The sequence below is a fragment of the Castor canadensis genome, chromosome 7 (assembly GCF_047511655.1).
Source record: "Castor canadensis chromosome 7, mCasCan1.hap1v2, whole genome shotgun sequence".
NCBI lineage: Eukaryota > Metazoa > Chordata > Mammalia > Rodentia > Castoridae > Castor > Castor canadensis.
The window spans coordinates 104261002-104280904 of record NC_133392.1 but is presented as its reverse complement, the minus strand read 5'-3'; the positions used below and the strand labels follow the sequence as shown (position 1 = coordinate 104280904).

Here is a 19903-nt window from a genome sequence, read left to right as displayed (position 1 = left end):
AAGGGTGTGGAGGTGAAAAACATGTTTCAAGGCATAGTCTACTTCTGAGTAAGCTCTAGTCTGATTTGGTCTGAAATGCTGAGTGTATTCATTCATTCAAAAATATTGTGTCCTGACTGTGTGGCAGGAAACAGGTGCTTGTGAAACATCAGTGAAGCAAGTAAATAATGACTTTAGCTTTTATGGACCATGCAGTCTATGGGCAAAGTGTAAAGTAATGATTAACATAGTAAAAAACAACATGTCATAAAGTGCTAGAAGATGGCAAATATATGAAAACAAAAAAGAAAGGTGAAGGTGTATCTCAGTGGTAGAGTGTGTGCTCAGAATGTACAAGGCCCTGGGTTCAATTCCCACATCAAAAGAAGTAAAATAAAAAATTAAAAATAGGAAAGAAGAATGGCAAGGGGGCTCAGTAGTATACAGTTGGAAGAAAGGCATTTAGGGAGATGAAACAGCCAGATCACAAGCCCTATGTCTGAGGAAGACAGAGGATGGCCCATGAGGATGGAGTGAATTCATTTCATTCACTCCAAGAGAAATGTTTTTTAACCCCAAACCAGCCTCTATGGGCAGAAGAATTGGGTGCAATTAGCTCACATGAAAAAAATGGGACAAATAAGTACTGAGCACCTGGTATTTACCTGATTCCTTACATGTTCCCTTATTTCACTTTTACATTTATCTGATGAGGTAGTTATTAAAATTACCCTTTTATAAATTGGGATAACAATGCATAGCTTATATAATGAGATAGGCTATAGAGCTGTGAAGCAATGGAGTTGGGATTTGATTCCTTCAAATGCTGAACTAGTTCAGCTGTATCATCTAATCTCACTAGTGTTCATTGCTTTGAAGTTCTAAACAAACCAAATTTTAAAAATCTAAGGATTATTAAAGCTCTGTTTCAGGACTAACAATTAATGTCACATTGGGCTAATATGGCCAGAAGTGACTGGGACTCCTGCTTGTTGTCTCTCACTTGCCTTTTTCCCAGCATTCCTTTCCCTGTTTACAAGAAGAGAAGTCGTTGAAGGTGACTTAGGTAAAGGTTAGAGACACAGAGTTGCAGACAGCTCTTTAAAACAATTCCAACTCAACCACATGACCATTCTCTATGTCCCATGTAGTATCACCACGTAGGGCACATTCCTGAGCAGTCATCTGGTAACACCCGCTTTCTTCTTCTAGCATGTAAGTAGTAGGAGTATTCTGGGAACAGTCAGCTAGGGTACTCAACAACACAGGCCCTGCCAGAGACCTCCTCTGACAGCAACCAAAGGCTGGAATCCCCCTGAAATTTCTTTCATGTGCTGTGGATGTTTATGCTATGAAATTTCATTTCCGGCCAGTGTAAGATTTGTAATCCTTTCCTGAGGACATGTAGTCTGCTTTCTAATAAACTCTTTTGTTTTCTATGCTTTACCCTTTCTCTTATTACAATGGAAAATAATATTTTAAAATGTTGAGATTACAGTTTGCTGCACATACGTACATATGAATACACATACGCTATCATGCTTTGAATAAAATATACGAAAATGTCTGTGTAAGACAGAAAGATTAAAGATGAATCTACTGACTGATTTTTTTTAAGGTTGAAGAGGAAAGCAGTGATAAGTGTATTGCTGGGGAAGACTAGAAAGAACCACGCCAATCATTTTGTTGGTTTTTTTTGAGACGGGTTCTACTATGTAGTCCAGGCTGGCCTTGAATTCATGATCCTTTTGCTTCTACCTCTGTAATGCTGGGATTACAGGCATTTGACACCATGTCTAGCCCTAAACCCTTCTTTTTTGTAGGGCATGGTTTGACAGTTAACATAATTCACTTGTAGCATGAGTTCGTGTTCGTGTTCCTGTGGAATGAAGGTGAAAAAGCCTTTAACCCAGGAAGAACTGGGTCTCCTTGTAGTCAGTCTTAGAACAGTATTACAAATGAAAGAAACCAAACCCAACTCTGACTGGAATGGAGCTTTGACTTCTACCTCTTGTGGATGGATCAGAAACACTGAGCAGGCCTTTGAAACGCAATATAACAAATACACCTTTTAGTTGTATTTCTAGTGGACTTGAAAACAAATCTTGATAGCAGAAGAAAAAGGGAAAAGGAAATAGAAGATGTAAGTTGTATTGCAATGTGAGAGACAAAAATGGCACTTGTTATGAATTGTAATCATTCCTTTAATTCAGGTTTGTTTAAGAGATACATTGCTGGAATATTTGAGGAAAACCCTAAAATACTAAATTTTATTAATTTAAGGAAAAATAATTCAAAACTTGAGTCACTATCATTATGCAGTATGTATATATATATATATACGTATATATATATAATATAAAGATATGATACAAAGATTTATGAATTAGCCAGTTCATATTAAGCTTATTTTTACTAAAATAAAAGCAAATAAGAATAAACCAAATTGAGCCAGAAATAAAAGCACTTTGAAAAAAATTTTTAAGCAAGATCCCTCTTATTTTGGACACTTGCAAGAATGGTTTCAATTGTATAATAAACCCAGAGAATGTGAATTTTCAGGAAAAAGTAAAAGCTGAAGTTGTACAGATATGGTACTTACCATTAAAAGAAATAAGCAAACAGAACTTTTAAGATGCATTAGGCAAAAACCCCACACCAAAATAATTTATTTCCTTTAAGTGTAATATAGATTGTACAGAATTAAAATAAAAAAGACATCTTCTCCAAGTAAAATATTAGTCTTTTGTATTTTACGTTGCACAGAACTCTAATCCAAGAGCACTTGATTTTTATGTCAAATAAGAATCTGTGAATTTCCTAACTGATCTCCACAACAGTACAGGTGTAAAATAATGAATGGCAGAAAGTTTATGGGCTTTTCTCCTAGGGAATGTGCTATATTAAATTTATAACTCTCAAGACTGCTTGTCAATTTTTCAGATAAAATTGCATTTTTGGACAGTCTTAAACATCATATGCGCTTACTTTTTTCTTTCCAAATCTGGCTTATCATTCAAAATTTAAATGTTTTAGGATTGTAATTATCATTTAGAGAAAAAATTTATCATGATTGCAAACTTGAGCTATTTACATTTATTCTAGACTGTTTCATCTATATTCATCATTATAATTAAAACTTACCATTTTTTATCCAATTCATTTTCCTATACAAGAGTTACTCTAGATTCTACAATGCATATTTATACCTGAATGCTACCACCTTCCCTAGGCTATTATCAAAGTTAAAATATTACTTATATTTCAAGAACTTCAGCAAGAAGAGGACAAAATTGAGAACTTAGCTCCTGACACCAAAATTCCTATATCTAAAAGTAAAATTAAATATATTGAAAGCTTTAGATTGGAATCAAAATATGTAACTCTATCCACCTATATGCTCCCTTTGTTTCTATTCTATGCTAAGACAGAAGTCAAAGAGAAAGATAAAAAATAAAACAAAATAAACAACATTCTAGTTTACATTTCAATTAAAGAAGTTATATCAGCTGAGTGCTGATATCTCATGCCTGTAATCCTAGCTGCTTGGGAGGCTGAGAGTGGAAGGAGAGGGTCAAGGCCAGCCCAGGCAAATAGTTCGTAAGACCCCATCTCCAAAATAACCAGAAAAAAGTGGACTGGCTCAAGTTGTAGAGCACTTGCTTTGCAAGCATGAAGCCAAGTTCAAATCCCAGTCCTACCAAAAAAAATTAAATAGAATAAAAAAGATGTTAATCACAGTATTTAAAATAGAACTACCATATGATCTAGCAGTACCACTTCTGGGATATATCTAAGTGAAATGGAATCAGTATGTTGAAGACATCGCACTCTCAAGTTCATTGTGGCACTATTCACACTAGTGAAGAGATAGAAACAACCCAAATGTCCATCAACTGAACAATGAAGATATGACACATATGCATAATGGAATACTGCTGAGCCATAAAAAATGAAATTCTGTCATTTACAACAGTATGGATGGAACTCAAGAGTATTATGGTAAGTGAAGCAAGTAAGGCACAGAAAGACAAGTACTACATGATCTCACTCATATGTGGAATCTAAAAACGTTGATGACATGGAAGGTGAGAGTATAATGGTGGTTACTGGAGGCTGGAAAAAGTAGGGCGAGTGAGGGAGTGGGAAAAGTTAATCAATGGAAATTAAGTGTTACAGTTAGATAAGAGCAGGAAGTTCTGATGTGCTATTGCACATTAGGGTGAATAGAGATAACAATAATGTACTGTACATTTCAGAAAGTCAGAAGGTAGAATTTTAAGTGTTTTTACCAAAAGATGGTAGATGTTTGAGGAGCTAGGTCTAACCTTAGGTAAACATATTACATATGCATGGAACACCATTTTATGTATGTCAAAATTTAATTTATGAAAATAGCCATTGCTTCTGACTCATAAACTTATAGTAGAATTTATGCACTAATGTCAATTTTGTGTGTAGAGGTAATATAATAATATCTAATATAATCCTAGAAATTTCCCTTTTTTAGAATCTAATTCAATAAATTGTCATTATCATCTTGGCTGAATGATGTTGCAAGAACATCAGATTCTCATACCAATGTATGGCTTATGCTTAGAAAAGTAAAGGTAATCCATTTTTCTTTTTCCTTTTATCCATATTAGCACCAATCTCACACCAAACACTTGTTAACTACGTTCACCACACTTGTGACAATAGTAATATGGTACATTCACCATACTTGTGACAATAGTAATATTAATAGGAAAGGTCCTGAGAGAGGGAATGGGGAAAGAGGTATGATGAATATAGAAAAATCCTAGCTGAACTTAAAAGTAATATACAGAATAGGCTTGTATCTGACAAACAAGTTTTCCATAAAGTCAGAACTACTCCAGTATCTGTTTTCTTAAGTGTCAATGCTTCAGAAGAAAGAGATAAAGAAATTTCCATGAAAGAATTTGAGTAATGATCATGGGGATGAGGGGTGGTTAGAGATGGAAATTTGGGAAGATGGAGCTATCATACAGTATTGCTACCTGTTTCCCAGGATAAAGATTGAGCTGCAGGGAGAAAAAAGGTTATTGAGACAGAAATAAAGATAGAGACCGAGCTAGAGGGAGACAGAGTCAGCAACGGAAGTGGAGATAGAGATGGAGATAGACAAGGGAAAGAAAGGGAGAGAGAGGAAGACAGAATTAACAGAAGAACTGGTTCATGAGAACCCATTGTATTTAATAAACACACACACACAAAAGGAGTGCTTTCTAGAATATATTTGAAAAACTCACAAATCATTAAGAAACTGACATATAACCCAAGACAGAAATTGTCAAACTTATAAACAGGCCTATCACGGAAGTAAAACAAATGATCACTAAGATTTGGAATGATTCCAATCTCACATTTTAGTCCAGAAAATGTAAAATAAATAAACAACAAAGTACCATTTCACAGTGACAAGGATATAGGAAACTACAATGTCATAAATGTTGGCCTAGATAGACATGGTTAATGTGAGCATAGGAATGCATGCCTTTTGACACAGCATTCTCATTCCTAGATGTGCATTTTAGAGGAACTCATGCAGATGGGCTTTAAGCAAACATGGACGTGGATAAATTTTTCTTGCATTCCTGCTTGTCATGGTGAAAATGGAAATAATTTTCCTTCATCAGCAAAGTATTGAACAAATTATGCTTTCTTCAAATTATGGAGTTATTTTTTTGCCATTAGCATTAACCTAGAGTTTCATAATTTAATATGGATAAAATCTCAAGAAGAAATTTTGAGTGAATAAAAAAAGTAGCAAATCATACATGATATGAAAATATTCTAAACTCATAAAATGATAGAATCTATTATGCTTATAAATATAATAGATACATATACAAAATATACATGGAAACAGAGCACAGTCTGGATTAGGGTTTCCTCTGGAGATGGGCATTGAAGGAGGCAGTGGAAGGGAACAGGTTGGAAAGTTGAGTGTTTCCATGCTTTTCCTTTTCTTTTACAATAAAGAGTAGAGGATCTTCTACTGATGTGATCTTGGCAACAGGTAGGTTTTTAGTTTCCCAAAAATTCCTCCTGGAAAACAAATAAACATATTAGAATAGCAAAGAAAAATTTCCCTATAGCACCGTAAATAAACCTAGAAGGCAGGAAGTTTCCACATATTTCAGATTATGAGTTACCTACAGCAGTAGAACAAGATCAAAGTCGGATGATAAGGATGGGGTCAACCTACATACCCACAAATCCAATAGACAAAAAAAATTATCAACTAATATTTGCTCCAAAGAAGAGAGGATCTTTCTTTCCTTGTGTGGAAAAATTGACACTTCTGAAAATGCCCAGTGAAACTAGGAAGAGTCCTCAGAATTCCAATTTGTAAAGAAGTTTAAAAAACTGTGTGCCACATGAAATGATCAAGGGTCTAAAGCCAATTTCAATTTAGAGGTAAATGACTATAAAAATAAGCTACCAGCTAACTTGCATTTAAAGTTAAATGAAAAACCCAGAGAAGTAAACAGAGAAATACAGGATGTAAGACGTTCTATAGAAAAACTAATCTAACTTGTGCAAGTCAGTGGATATGGGAAAAAGGGAACTAGAGTTACTCCTCTAAATTAAAAGAAATATATCTGATATAAACAAATTAATGTGTGGATTTTGTTTAAATCTGGATTCAAATAAGCCAACAAACACACTTTCAACTACTTGTACATTTTATTGTAAATTAGAAATAAAATGACAACAAAGAAATATTTTCAGTGTTATTGTATGTAATTATATTGTGGCTTTCTAAGCAATTAGCCATAATTTTTAGAGATTCATACCGAATCATAAAATCATAGAAATCATACAATTTATATTTCTTGTCAAGAAAGAAAAAAAGTGGGCTGGTGGAGTAGCTCAAGTGGTAGAGTGCTGCCTAGCAAGTGTAAGGCCTTGAGTTCAAACCCCAATACCGCCAATAAAAAAAAAGTATTGAAATAGGTTAAGTAGTAAAATGCTGCAGTAATCAAAACAACATGGTACTAACATAAGGACAGGTATATAGACTAACAGAATAGCATAGAGAACCCAGAAACAAACCCTAACACATATGATAAACTAATATTTGACAATGGTGACAAGACCATATCATGGGAGAAAGGATAATATCTTCAACAAATAGTATTGGGAAAACTGGATATTCACATGTAAAAGCAAGAAGTGGATTGTAACTTTACAGTATAAACAAAATGGATTAAAGACCTAAATATAAAGTTTGACAATAGAAAGCTTGTAGAAGAAAACAAAAGAAAAATCTTCAGGACATTGAATTTGGCAATGAGTTCTTGGACATGACACCAAAAGCAAGGGTAATAAAAGCATAAACAGACAAATGGGACTACGTCAAACTTAAAAATTACATATCAAAGGAAACAATCAGAATGAAAAGGTAGCTTCTAGAATGATAGAAAATATTTCCAAATCATGTATCTGATAAAGAGTTCTAGAATATATAAAGAACTCTGACAATTCAAAAACAAGCAATGACCCAATGTAAAAATGGACAAGAAAAACCCCTGAAACAGACATTAATGCAAAGAGGAGATACAAATGGCTAGCAAGAATATGAAAATTTGCCCAATATCATTAACCATTAGAGAAATGCAAATCAGAGCTACAATGAGCTTTCATCTTATACCCATTAAGATGACAGCTATCTAAAAAATAAAAAGCAACAAGTACTGGCAAGGATGTGGAGAAACTGGAATTCTTGTGCACTGTTAACAGGAAATGTAAAATAGAATGGAAAACAGTAGAGCATTTCCTCAAAATTTTAAAAATATCATTGCCCTCTGATCTAGAAACCCCACTTCTGGGTATATATTCCAAGGATTTGAAAATAGAATCTTGAACACATATTGTGCACTAATGTTTGTTGCAGCCTTATTCAAAATAGCTCAGAGATCGAGTCAACCCAGGCGCCCACTGAAAGAATAAAGAAAGGAAATTGTGGTCTATACATACAGCAAAATGTCATTTAGCCAAAAACTAACCAAATTCTACTACATACTGCAATATGATGAACCTTGAGAGCATTATACTAAATGAAATAAGCCAGTCGTGAAAAGACAAATACTGCATGATTCCACTTACATAAGCAGTCTAATTTGGTCAAACTCCTAGAATTCAGAAGTGTGGTTGCCAGTGATGGTGGGTAAGGGGAAATGAGAAGTTATTGCTCAATAGGTATAAGGTTTCAGTTTTGTAAGATGAGAAGTTCTAGAGATCTGTTGCACAAAAATGTGAACACTGTTAACATTACTGAAGTATACACTTACAGATTGTTAGGGTGATAAATTTTATGGTAAAAAATTGTGTTAAAATGTGTTTTTACCACAATTTAAAAAATAAATAAGAAAAGCAAATGTGGCAAAAAAATCTTGATAATTGTTTCATCTTGGTGAGATATATCTGGTATCAGTCTCTAATTTTGCATTTATGGCAAAACTTTAATAATCTTTAAAGAAAAAATGAAAAGAAATGACACAATATTAATATCTCTTCATTAAGGGAAGAGAGTAATTAGGTATTTTGAAAGTGATTGATAAAAAGTAATGACTGTAGTCAATTGGATCTTAAGTTTACCCAATTTGAGTCTATGGGTTCTAATTCCAAATTCTCTGAAGAATCATGTATTGGAACAACTGTGACCTGTGGAGATCACATAAACAGGTGCATGTGTGGGACTACAGATCATTTCCCAGAGGAATTATATATGTCAAGGCTTCAAAAATGTTTACCATGGATCAAAAGGGAAAGAAGGGCTTTCACTGTGGGTAATAAAATCAGACATAAATTAATAGTACGGCCTGAATAAATTTGGCTATTACAGATAAATGCCATTAAGAGATTCTAAGACTTCTATAATAGTTCTTATTCATTTTCTTGAAAGAAAAAAATCACAATGCTTACAGATTTTCAAGGTAACTACCACTATCCCTAGTAGGTAAAGATCATATGTGATTTTTTTCTTTAGGAACCGTGAACAAAGTTGTTAGTGACAGACAAGATGCTTCATCAGCTTTTATACACTGGTATTTTTGAAGAGATTAAAAAAGCAGAAATTGGTAACATTAACATCAAAACAAAATTGAATTCCACAATCAATAGATCCTTAATTACTCTGTAATATTACAGCAACTCTTTATTATGTGTGTGTTGCTGTTGTTCCCTCACAGCTAGAAGTAGGACCTAATAAAGATCTTTTAAAACTTATTTTTAAAATTTTTCTTTTAAAATAATTGTAAGTTTATTATAAGCTACAAAGATGGGTACCTTTCCCCCCATGGTAACATCTTGTACTAACTAGTACAGTGTCAAAACTAGGAGAATGACTTTGGTGCAATGTTGCAGATAGTTCTATGCCATTTTATTTTCTGTGTAGAATCCTAAAACTACCATCACAATGCAGATTTCTTCCATCACCACAAAGATCTGGTACTGGATATTTACTAGTTTAAATCCACTGAAGGAAAATTGCCTTCTTGTAAGTCTCTTTATTCCCCTTAATATATAAAATGATGATTGTCTTAAATATTTCCTCTAGACACATTAAGATTCACAAGTGCAATAATATTGTACCTTTTGTTTTGACTATTATACAAAATTTAAGGGAAAGTGTTTTGTAGGATTTCCTTTAGCTATTATTTTAGAGTAGGTCTGCCTGTAAAAATATCTTTACCATCTTCATTCCTAAAGAATAATTTTACCAGACTCAGAATTTTGGTTTGGCAATTCTTTTCTTTCAGCACTTGAAAAATGTGCCGTTTCCACCCAACATCCATGGTTTCTGATGAGAAATCCACTGTCATTGAGTAAGATTTTTAACCTTCATAAGTGAAATGTCACTTGCTTCTTGCTGCTTTTAAGATTTTTCCTTTGTCATCCAGCTTTCTTAACTTTTATTTTAGTATGTATTGGCATGAATTTCTTTGGGTTTTATTTTGTTTGTAGTTAACTCAGTTTCTTGAATCTGTTTATGTCTTTTGTCAAGTTTGGGAAATTTCTTTGGATACTTTTCAACCCCCTTTCCCCCACTGTCCTCTCCTTTTGGAATCCCAGTGACACAAATTTTAGATCATTTACCCATAGGTCCCTGAGGAAGGTTTTTCCTTATTACTTCATTCCTTTATCCGCCCCCTTCCTCTCTCCTCTCCCCCACTCTCTCTCTTTCTTTCTTTCCCCAGTTGAATTTTTTTCTATTGTTCAGGTTTGGTAATTTCCTAAATTTAAGCTCATTGATTATTATTTTTCTGTTCTTCTGCTAACCTTTCCACTGAGCTTATTTGCAGTTATTTATTTTCAAATTTAAAATAGAAAAAAAATGGTTCTTTGTATCTTCCATTTCTTTGCTAAAATTTTTCCTTTTTAATTTGTTTCCAGTATGTTCACAATTCACTGGAACATTTTTATAATGGCTGTTTTAAAACACTTGTCAGTTGATTTCAACATTCGTGTGGTACCTTTGCTGGTATGTATAGATTGTTTTTCTCATTCAAGTTCAGGTTTTTCTGGTTCTTGGTATAAAGTGTGATTTTTTTGTATTCTATCCTGGAGATTTTGGATATAATGTTAAGAAACTCTGGATCTTATTTACCTCTTCTGATTTGGCTGGCCTCCTTTAACACTGTATCAGGGAGACAGAGAGAATATTTTCTCACCATTGTCAGTTGGGAGTAAAGGTCCAGATTTCTCATTTGGCCCTTGTTGATGCTCCAGTGAAAGGGGATTATCTCAGGACTCTTGAATAGAGGTGGGTTTCATACTTCCCACTAGGCTTTGACTGACATCTCCTTGGTTGGGAGAGGAAGAGGTACCATATTTTCACTCCCTATTTGACCTTCACATGGCATAGACCTCCACTGATTCTGCAGAAGGGGATTGCTGTACTATTAGCTAGTGGGGAAAATTCTAATTTATCAGTTGGCCTCCCATGATACTACTCCTGTGAAGGGAAAGAGTACCTTTGTTCTACTGGGTGTGGATCTTTCTCTCTCTTTCTCTCTCTTCCCCTCTCTCTCTCTCCCTCTCTCCCTCTTCTTTTTCTCCTCCTAGACTATTCTTTTTCTGGTTCTTGCTAGTGAGAGCAGGCTTTTGATGGCTTATTTTTTGTCAGTTCCCATTAGGGGTATGAATTACAGTTCAGAAACTGCCTCCCCCAATTCTAACAGTGAAAATAATAGATTCAGCACACAATGGCTAACATCAGCCATCTGCTGTATTCAGAATAAATTGATTTTCTTCAGAAAGCAGTAACAATAGGATTTGACTGCAGCCTGTGTATTAACATATCTGAAAGATGAAATATGTGAGATTATTAACATGAAACCTTTATATTTTTAAATTTTAATTTTGGGGGGATTTTTTATTGTGATGGGTGGGAGTACATTGTAGCATTTACAAATGTTCTTACAATATACCAAATATGTCATACTTGAATTCACCCCCTCCACCATTCTCCTTTATCCTCTCTTCCCCCCATTTCTGGAATAGTTTCAACAGGTATCATTTTTCCATTGACACACATGTATAAATAGTATTTGCACTATAGTCATCCTCCCACAACCTTTCCCCACCTGTGGAGATTGGAATATGAGAAGCATATGAGAACTTGACATGAGCACAGACATGTCAAATAATCTGCAGGCTGGGATTGGCACAGCCTCCAGCTGCAGAAGGGAACAAGAGCAAAATGCAGCACAGCTGCTTTGAGTAAGAACAAAGATGTTTACACCATGACCAACACGTGCAAAAAGTAGCATTGCAGGTTCCCCCTGTTCCTGATAACTACAAGGTCACACCACCCTGAGAACTATTGCTCTGCTGAGTTAGCTATCCCACTTCCTTATACAGTATATAATAAACTCGCTGGAGGTGGTCCAGGTTGTGTGTCTCCACCAAAGCACCCAGCCCACCTGATCCCAGCTTTTTGCATATTTGTCTTTTGTCTTTTCTCAATCTCCCATCACTCCCAGTTAGGTTCCTAGGACAAACTCGTGAAGGTTGCAAGACCCACCTCCTCTCCCCTCCCACTGGAACCAAACCCCAACCCCCACCCCGCAGGACCTAATCCACCCTTTAGTTCTCCAATTTCATAAAAGAAAAAAAATGACATTTTGCTTGTTTAAGATAGCTACACAGGAGTTTCCTTGTGGTATTTCCAGGTATATATGTATTATAACCTGATTTGGTTCATCTCCTCTATTTTTCTTCTTTCTACCTTAGTTCCTTCTTATGGTGGTTTCAACAGGTTTAAAAATTCTATATTCATTCTTGTACAGACAGTACATCAACCATATTCACCTTCTTAACTTCCTTCTTTTACCCTCCCTCTCTCATATGTGACCTGTCCTTAGCATGATCAGTTTTTCATAATATTGTTGTATTAGTAGCAGGTCTATATTCCACATATGAGAAAGAACATGTGACTTTGGCCTTCTGAGCCTGTCCAAGTTTACTTTTTTAGATGAGATTCTCCAGATCCATGACAAAATTTCACTCTTCTTTGTGGCTGAATAAAATTCCATTGTCTATAAAGATCACATTTTCTTAATCCATTCATCAGTAGTGGGGCATCTTGGCTGTTTCCATAGCTTAGCTATTATGAATAATGCTGCAATAAACATGGGTGTATAGGTGCCTTTATTGAAACTTACATTAAGTGACTTATATTACTTGGGTATATATCCCTAGTAGTGGAATTGCTAGATCGTATGGCAGTTCTATTTTATTTTTTTGAGGTGCCTCCATCCTGTTTTCTATTGTGGTTGTACTAATTTACCTTTCCAACAGCAGTGTATGAGGGTTCCTTTTTCTCCACATCCTCACCAACATTTATTGTTGTTTGTGCTTTTGATGGTAGCTATTCTAACAGGAGTGGGGTGGAATCTTAACGTTGTTTTGATTTGCATTTCCTTTATGGCCAGGGATGGTAAGCATTTCTTCATGTGTTTTTTAGCCATTTAAAAAGCTCTGTTTAGTTCATCAGCCCATTTCTTCATTGGTTCATTGTTTCTGGGGAGTCTGGTTTTTTGAGCTCCGTGTATATTCTGGTTATTAATTCCTTGTCAATGTATAGCTGGCAAAGATTTTCTCCCATTCTGTGGATAGTCTCTTCAATTTAGAGACCATTTCTTCTGTCGTGCAGAGGCTTTAATTTCACCTAGTCCCATTTGTCCACACTTTCTCTTAGTTGCTGAGCCATTTGAGTTCTATTTAGGAAGTCATTGCCTATGCCTGTTAATTTCAGTATATTCTCTGCTCTTTCCTGCATGAGCTTCAAAGTGTCAGGTCTTATATTAAGGTCCTTAATCTACTTTGAGTTGATACTTGTACAGGGTGAAAGACATGGACCTGGTTTCAGTTTCTTGCATGCAGATGTCCAGTTTTCCCAGCAACATTTGTTGAAGAGGCTGTCTTTTCTCTATGGTATGTTTTTGGTTCCTTTGTCAAAAATCAGGTGTGTGTAACTGCATGGATTCATACCTGGGTCTTCTATTCTGTTCCACTAGTCCTCACATAATGTGAAACATTTAAAAGTGGAATTCTCCTAACTCAAATTTGACAGGTTTCATTTCAGCAGCATAAAATGAGAAGATTCCTTGAAGACAGAAGTGGATTTCTCAACACTCTATCCTCACTCAGAAAAAATGGATGCAATCAGGAGCAAAATTTGAATAACTCACTATTTTTGTTCTGATTTCATGACAAGAGGTAACTTGACACTTATTTGTTAGGCTCCATGTCAACTTCTTGTAAAGAAAGAATAGGCTGAAAAGAGGGTTCAACTTTTTGGTACTTGTGGCAACTCTTTTCTCACTACAATTTTTTGAATTATCCTTTTTTACTGGTATATCCAGAATTTTGCTTAAAGCAAACTCACCCTCATTTCCAAACCTTCACAGCTGAGGAGCAGATGGTGGGAAGAAGGACCCAGAGCAAGTTATTCCCTCCTCATGTGACCCACATGACCTTACCCAGCAACATCTCTCACCTACTCAAATTATTCCAATTAAGTTATTTATAGATTCCCAAAAAGGTATTTAGAAACCACATTGATTTAGCACAGCCACACATATTACTATCAAATCAACATTTAACCACAGGGAACTAAGAACTAAAAAGGGGGGGAATCCTTAAAGATTCATAGTAAAAAAATACATTGTTTTTGAAGATAATCTGATAATCTTGCATTGGTCATTCCTGCATTAAAAAAACATGCACAGGCTGTTTCATCCTGTTCCAGATGGTTGGGATATGCCAGGAAAGGCAGTAAAGCTTCTTTCCTTGTGGAACTTGCAAACTAGAGACTGGAGATAAGCCAAAAATAAAACATGTAAGTAATGTTAGAAAGTGGTATGCACCATGGAAAAGTACAGGAAACGATAATCAGGGTGAAGTGGATAAGAACGTGGAGTGGGCACAGGGAGTAATAGTGAATAGGGTGCCCGTGGAGAAGGAAAGGAACTGCACAAATTTTTGATGAGGCATGTCTGCGTGTAACTAGGACAAGAGTAGGACAAGATGGCATCAGAGTAGTCAGGGGATGTGGAGACCTGAAGACCATTTTTAGAATTTTAGCTTATACTAAGTGACAAAAAGCTACTGAACATATTCTTAATGTAGCTTTAAATTTTGATATTTTTAATTCACAGCAAATTGAAAGTACAAGGAATACATTTACTCAGATTAACCAATTATCTACATTTTCTCTCATGTGCTCTTATCATTCTCTCTCCCTGTGTGCATAGTGTGCGGGCATGATTCTGTGTCTCTGTCTGTGTCTCTGTCTCTTGTCTCTCTTATTTCTCATCTATGTTACAAATTAGACACATTTGTAACCTCTTACCTTTAAATGATATTCAGTGAATATTTTGCAACATCAAAGTCTTTATTTTATATAACTACAGAACTAAAATCAAAATCAGGAAAACTGACCTCGATAAATGCTATTATTAAATCCATAGATCATAGCCAAAGCTTGTCAATTTTTGCAACAATGCCTTTTACTGCTATTTTTCTCTCTGAACTACTTCTGAGATTTTTTTCTTTAAGAAGTTTAAGTACCTTTTAATAGAAAATGGAAATAGCTCATTGCTAATGCCAGGTCATAATAGTTAAACAATCTCAGTGGACAGAGCTAAAATATGTCTATACATACATATATCAGTATACCTTCATCTTTAACTATTACCTTCATCTTTAGTTATTTGTGTACTTATATAGCTAGACTGGTAGATACTGAAAATCATACTGCTTTCAAGTTCAGTATCACACCACTGTTCCTCCTTTCCATATTTGTAACCCCCTTTTTGAATGCTACTACCATCACCTTCAATAATTTTACTCTTATTTAAGCTAAGTTTTAGAATTGCTATCCCACATGATTGCAAAAAAGCAAATCTACTAACTAGAATTTAATATTTTAAAAGTTTTTTTAGATAAAAATTTACACACAATGAGATGTATGAACTCCTAACTGTACAATTTGATAATTTTTTAACAACTGTCTATAACTGTGAAGTGAAATAATTCAGACACAGAAAGACAAATACTACATGGAATCTAAAAATGTTCATTTTATGGAAGTTGAAAGTGGAATGGTGGTTACCAGAGGCTAAGAAGAGGAGAGGAGAGGGAAAGATAGAGAAAGGTTGGTCAATGGGTAGTAAGTTACAATTAGAATAGGAATAGGGTGACTATGGGAAATGACATTGTATTGTATGTGTTTTAAAGCTAGAGGAATGGATTTTGAATGTTTTCACCACAAAGAAATGATGAATATTTGAGGAGATAAATATAATTATCCTGATTGAACATTAAACAATGTATATATATATATATCTCAAAATATCACAAGGATTAAATATGTGTAATTTTATGTGTTAATTAAAAATAAATTCAAAGGAAAATGAATATTTTAAAATTGAGTACAACCATGCAACCTGAAACCACTTTAGTTCTGCCAAGCATGGAATTCAACCAACAGGAAAAGAGATGTATAAAGGTCCTGACCATGAGAGTTGGCAGAACAACTTGAAGCAAGGAGGGGAATGAGGACAACAGGGGGTGAAGGACAGTGGAAAGGAGATGGAATCAGTGGATTTGAAATCCATGTGTGGCTAAAGAATAATACAGAGCATTTTATCATTCACTGTTATATCTCTGTGATAGCATAGAGACTGATACATGTTTCTGTGAAAATATAAAAGTATGTCAAGAATTTGATTTGGGATAATCCTAAAGGATTTCTTATCTGAGTATAGCTTTCTTGAGGCCACCTATAAACTGGTACACATATTTACAAATTGCTTCCCACATCTGCTAACCTTAACATAAGTGAATGAAATAAAAGAGAGAATGGCATACTTGTTTTGGTACTCTTATTATTTAGTTTAGATGACGATTCAGGAACTCTTCCAGAAAGATGCCATTCTGTCTTACAATTATAATGGCAAATACATAACCTTCTAATGGGAGAATTTGAATTCTGAAACTTAAATGAAGCATTGTAAGGTCCTTCTTTAACTTCGCTCTCTGAAGAAATTTTAGTAAATTATAAAATCTCTCCAAGAGTAGAAAGTGAAATATACCTGTGGTTTTGGCTGCCTTGCTTAAAAGTTGACAATATTAGTTTCAAAAAGAACAAAAAAGAGGTGAGTCAAAAACTTTCTAAAAAGACAGTAGATTCAATTCTAAAATTTTCAGATGGGTTATGTAGTTTCATACTTCAGCTAATAGCAAAATATTTGCTTCGCTGAATTTCAAATTACCTAAAATATGTACATATTGTCAGTCTTTGTTTGGGTTATGCAATTTATATCTCCCTAAATAAAACCTCTTATAAATAATCCACTATTATAGAAGCATAGCCCATTACTCACACTACAAAAATTCAGTCAGTTTAGGGGACAATTTCAGTGGGTATTTTACTTACAAAGTTTTCTATTTTTCCTACAATATGCTCAGAGCAAAGATAGTCATCAAATATAGTGAATGGTGCAAGAACAGTTGGAATGCTTTCTTAATTGACTTTGAACTCTATGACTCTACAAACTTCACTTAATCACTTTATAGTCCACATTTGAATCAGTAAAATGGGGGTAGTGGAGGTAGAAACCTGAGCTTAGGAATTTATTAAAAAATCACAGCTTTTTTTGTTTTTCTTTCTGTTTTGGTGTAGCATGGGTTTTGCTTATTTCATTGCTCTTTCGTATCATCTTCAGGAAAAGGGACCAAATATGAAATAAATATATCACTTTTAAACTTCAGTCCCTAAATTTACCAGTAATCATGTAATTGATGTAAATAGAGAAAGTTTGAAATCATTTTTTCTTTCTAAGACACGCTTTCTAACATTCTGTTATACTCTGAAAGCCTGTTCACTGTCCTATTATTAATAAAAGCCATCAACCTTGAACGTCAGCAAAAACCTTGATATAGTTAAAGAAGTGACACTGTGGAAAAAAAAAACAGGGCTAGAGTTAGGAAGCATGTTTACCTGTGACTTTGGACAGGTTTAGTTAATCTTTGTGAACCTCAGATTGCTTATCTTCACAGACAATTTGGGACAACAAATATGTTAAAGTGTAGTGAAAATTAGAACTACATTACTGGTCAGATAGAAAGTACAGAAAACATATTATCGGGGCGGAGTGGGTGGTAAGGGAGGGGGTGGGGGCGGGGGGAGAAATGAACCAAGCCTTGTATGCACATATGAATAATAAAAGAAAAATGAAAAAAAAAAAGAAAACATATTATCAGTAAGCCCTGGGGTCTGAGCCTGTGTTCTGTCTCTGAGCAACCTAGTGGCCCCTGTCAATTTTTGGCTTTTAAATAGTAAAATAGAAGTAAAATCTGTCTTATCTACCTTGCAGAGTCATACAGAGAAAAGAAAGGTAATGAAATTACCTTTATTTATTGTGAAATGCTATAGAAATTAATGAAATTAATGTTCACTAAGGTTCCACTTGAAGTTTTGAAATGATTGGCTTATTTGTTTTTTACAGTTGAATCAACTTCCTTACTTAAGGAAGTAACTTTAATAAACTATTAGTAACTATTAGTAAACTATTAGTAACTTTAATAAACTATTAGGTATCAAACATATATAGTGAGATATCCAGTCTTTGTGACTTTTTTCCTACTCCTTTCCACATTGCCAGTAAGGACCAGTACCAGAATTGGCCTTCAAAGAACTGAGAGCAGGGGAGGGCTGTCTTTGCTGTTTCTCACTGCGTCTGGCCTTTTGTGACATGCTCTCTGTGTGAGACACTCCTATTCTCACACTGAATTCTATCCTTTCACTCATTACACCTATAAAAGATGAATTAACTAATTTTGAGTACCTAAAAATATATCACAATATAAAATGGCAACCTTTAAAACTTTTGCAGCATGATCATGAATTTGGTCATTTTTTGTGATAAATGCTGGAGCAATTATCTGCTTATTCCCAAATTCAGTGTCCTTATTTGCCATGTTCTTATTAGTTTTCTTCAATTTATTTGTTAACACCTTCACCTGTATGTCTTGCAATCATTTGGCTGTATTTTTGTGACAATAAACATTCTCTTAATGAAGCATTTTATTAAATAATAACAGTATTTTTAATTTTTATTAGCATATTTTCATTGTACAGCAGTGATCCGTTGTGTCAGTTCTGAATAACCTTACTGCCTTACTTGTACATTGGTTAGATTGCCCCACTATTTCTTCCCTGCAAACCCTCCTCCCCACCACACTTAAAACAATTGCAAGAGGTTGCATGTATGTATATGAAGCCCATCAACCATATTCCCTTACTTTCATCTCCTCCATTCACCCTCCCCCATTTCACAAATACCTCCCCCCCAACCCATTGTACCTATTTTACACTCTGTCTTTCATTATTAATTTCCAAGTCAATGTTCAAAGGGGTTTCTTGATGTATCCCACCTGTAAATATATTTAACTTCGGTCAGTTCAACCCCTTCTGTTACTCTCCTTCACCCCTTCCCTCCCGCCCCCTATTACCCAACAGGTTTCAGGATGTACATATCATTATGTCCTCTACCTGTAGGGATGTAACGCATTTGGATATTGTTGATTCTCTATCATTCTCTTTTCCATTCCTTCCTCCCCCAAGTGCCATTGAGTATTTCCAAAATTACAGTAATGTTCTACATGTATCATTTGGCTTTATTGCAATCAATATTATGAAGTTTTACATCTGTTATAACGTGCAATTTTAGTTGGTACTACTATTTGGAACTTTTACTGGTGTTTCTATATGGTGTTTTTATTATATTTTCAGAAGTTTACAATATCTGGAAATCAACAAGATACCTATTAAGCATTGGCACATGGAGAAATTAAAGGCTTCTGATACATTCATCATGAATATGATTATTGTGAAGAATTTTGCATCCCTAGCTAACCTGCAACTCCAATGACTCAGGCAAGAAGGAGACCACCTCTGACTCTATTAAGCAGGTACTTCATTTTACACTTGAGGAAATAGGCTTAGCCCTTCAAGGAGTTGCCAAGTTTATAAAGTATGTTTTATGTGGCAGAGTCAAGAGTTGAAGGTGTATCTGTTTGACTTTTGGAGCTCAGGCATCACAGAATTTACAATTATGTGATTAAAACTATTAATGTTTAGTGAATTTGGGAGAGGATATAGGGCCATAGAATTAGAGCAGAATGGAAATTTAGAGGTTATTTAGTAACATCCTCATTTTCTAGATGAGGAAATTGAAGTCGAGATAGGTAAATTATTTCCTTCTGGTTATTTAACTCTTTGTGACAGAGATGTGTTTTAAAACTAGATCAGCTTAGCCAGGTGCAGATGAGGCAGGCTAGAAGTAGGAAAAGTTTGGGGCTCATATATGTTGCCTGGGGA

General features: G+C 34.8%; 1 protein-coding gene across 1 annotated transcript in view; it reads right to left on the bottom strand.

Annotated features, from left to right (window-relative positions):
* Nucleotides 1–4922: 4922 nt before the first annotated feature.
* Nucleotides 4923–19903, bottom strand: part of Ptger3 (prostaglandin E receptor 3) — a 171819-nt gene continuing 156838 nt past the window's right edge. Inside the window, exon 3 of the mRNA XM_074079765.1 lies at nt 4923–6051. Within this exon, the coding sequence (XP_073935866.1) occupies nt 6031–6051 (21 nt within the window). The 3' untranslated portion in view covers nt 4923–6030. The remainder of the gene's footprint in view (nt 6052–19903) is intronic.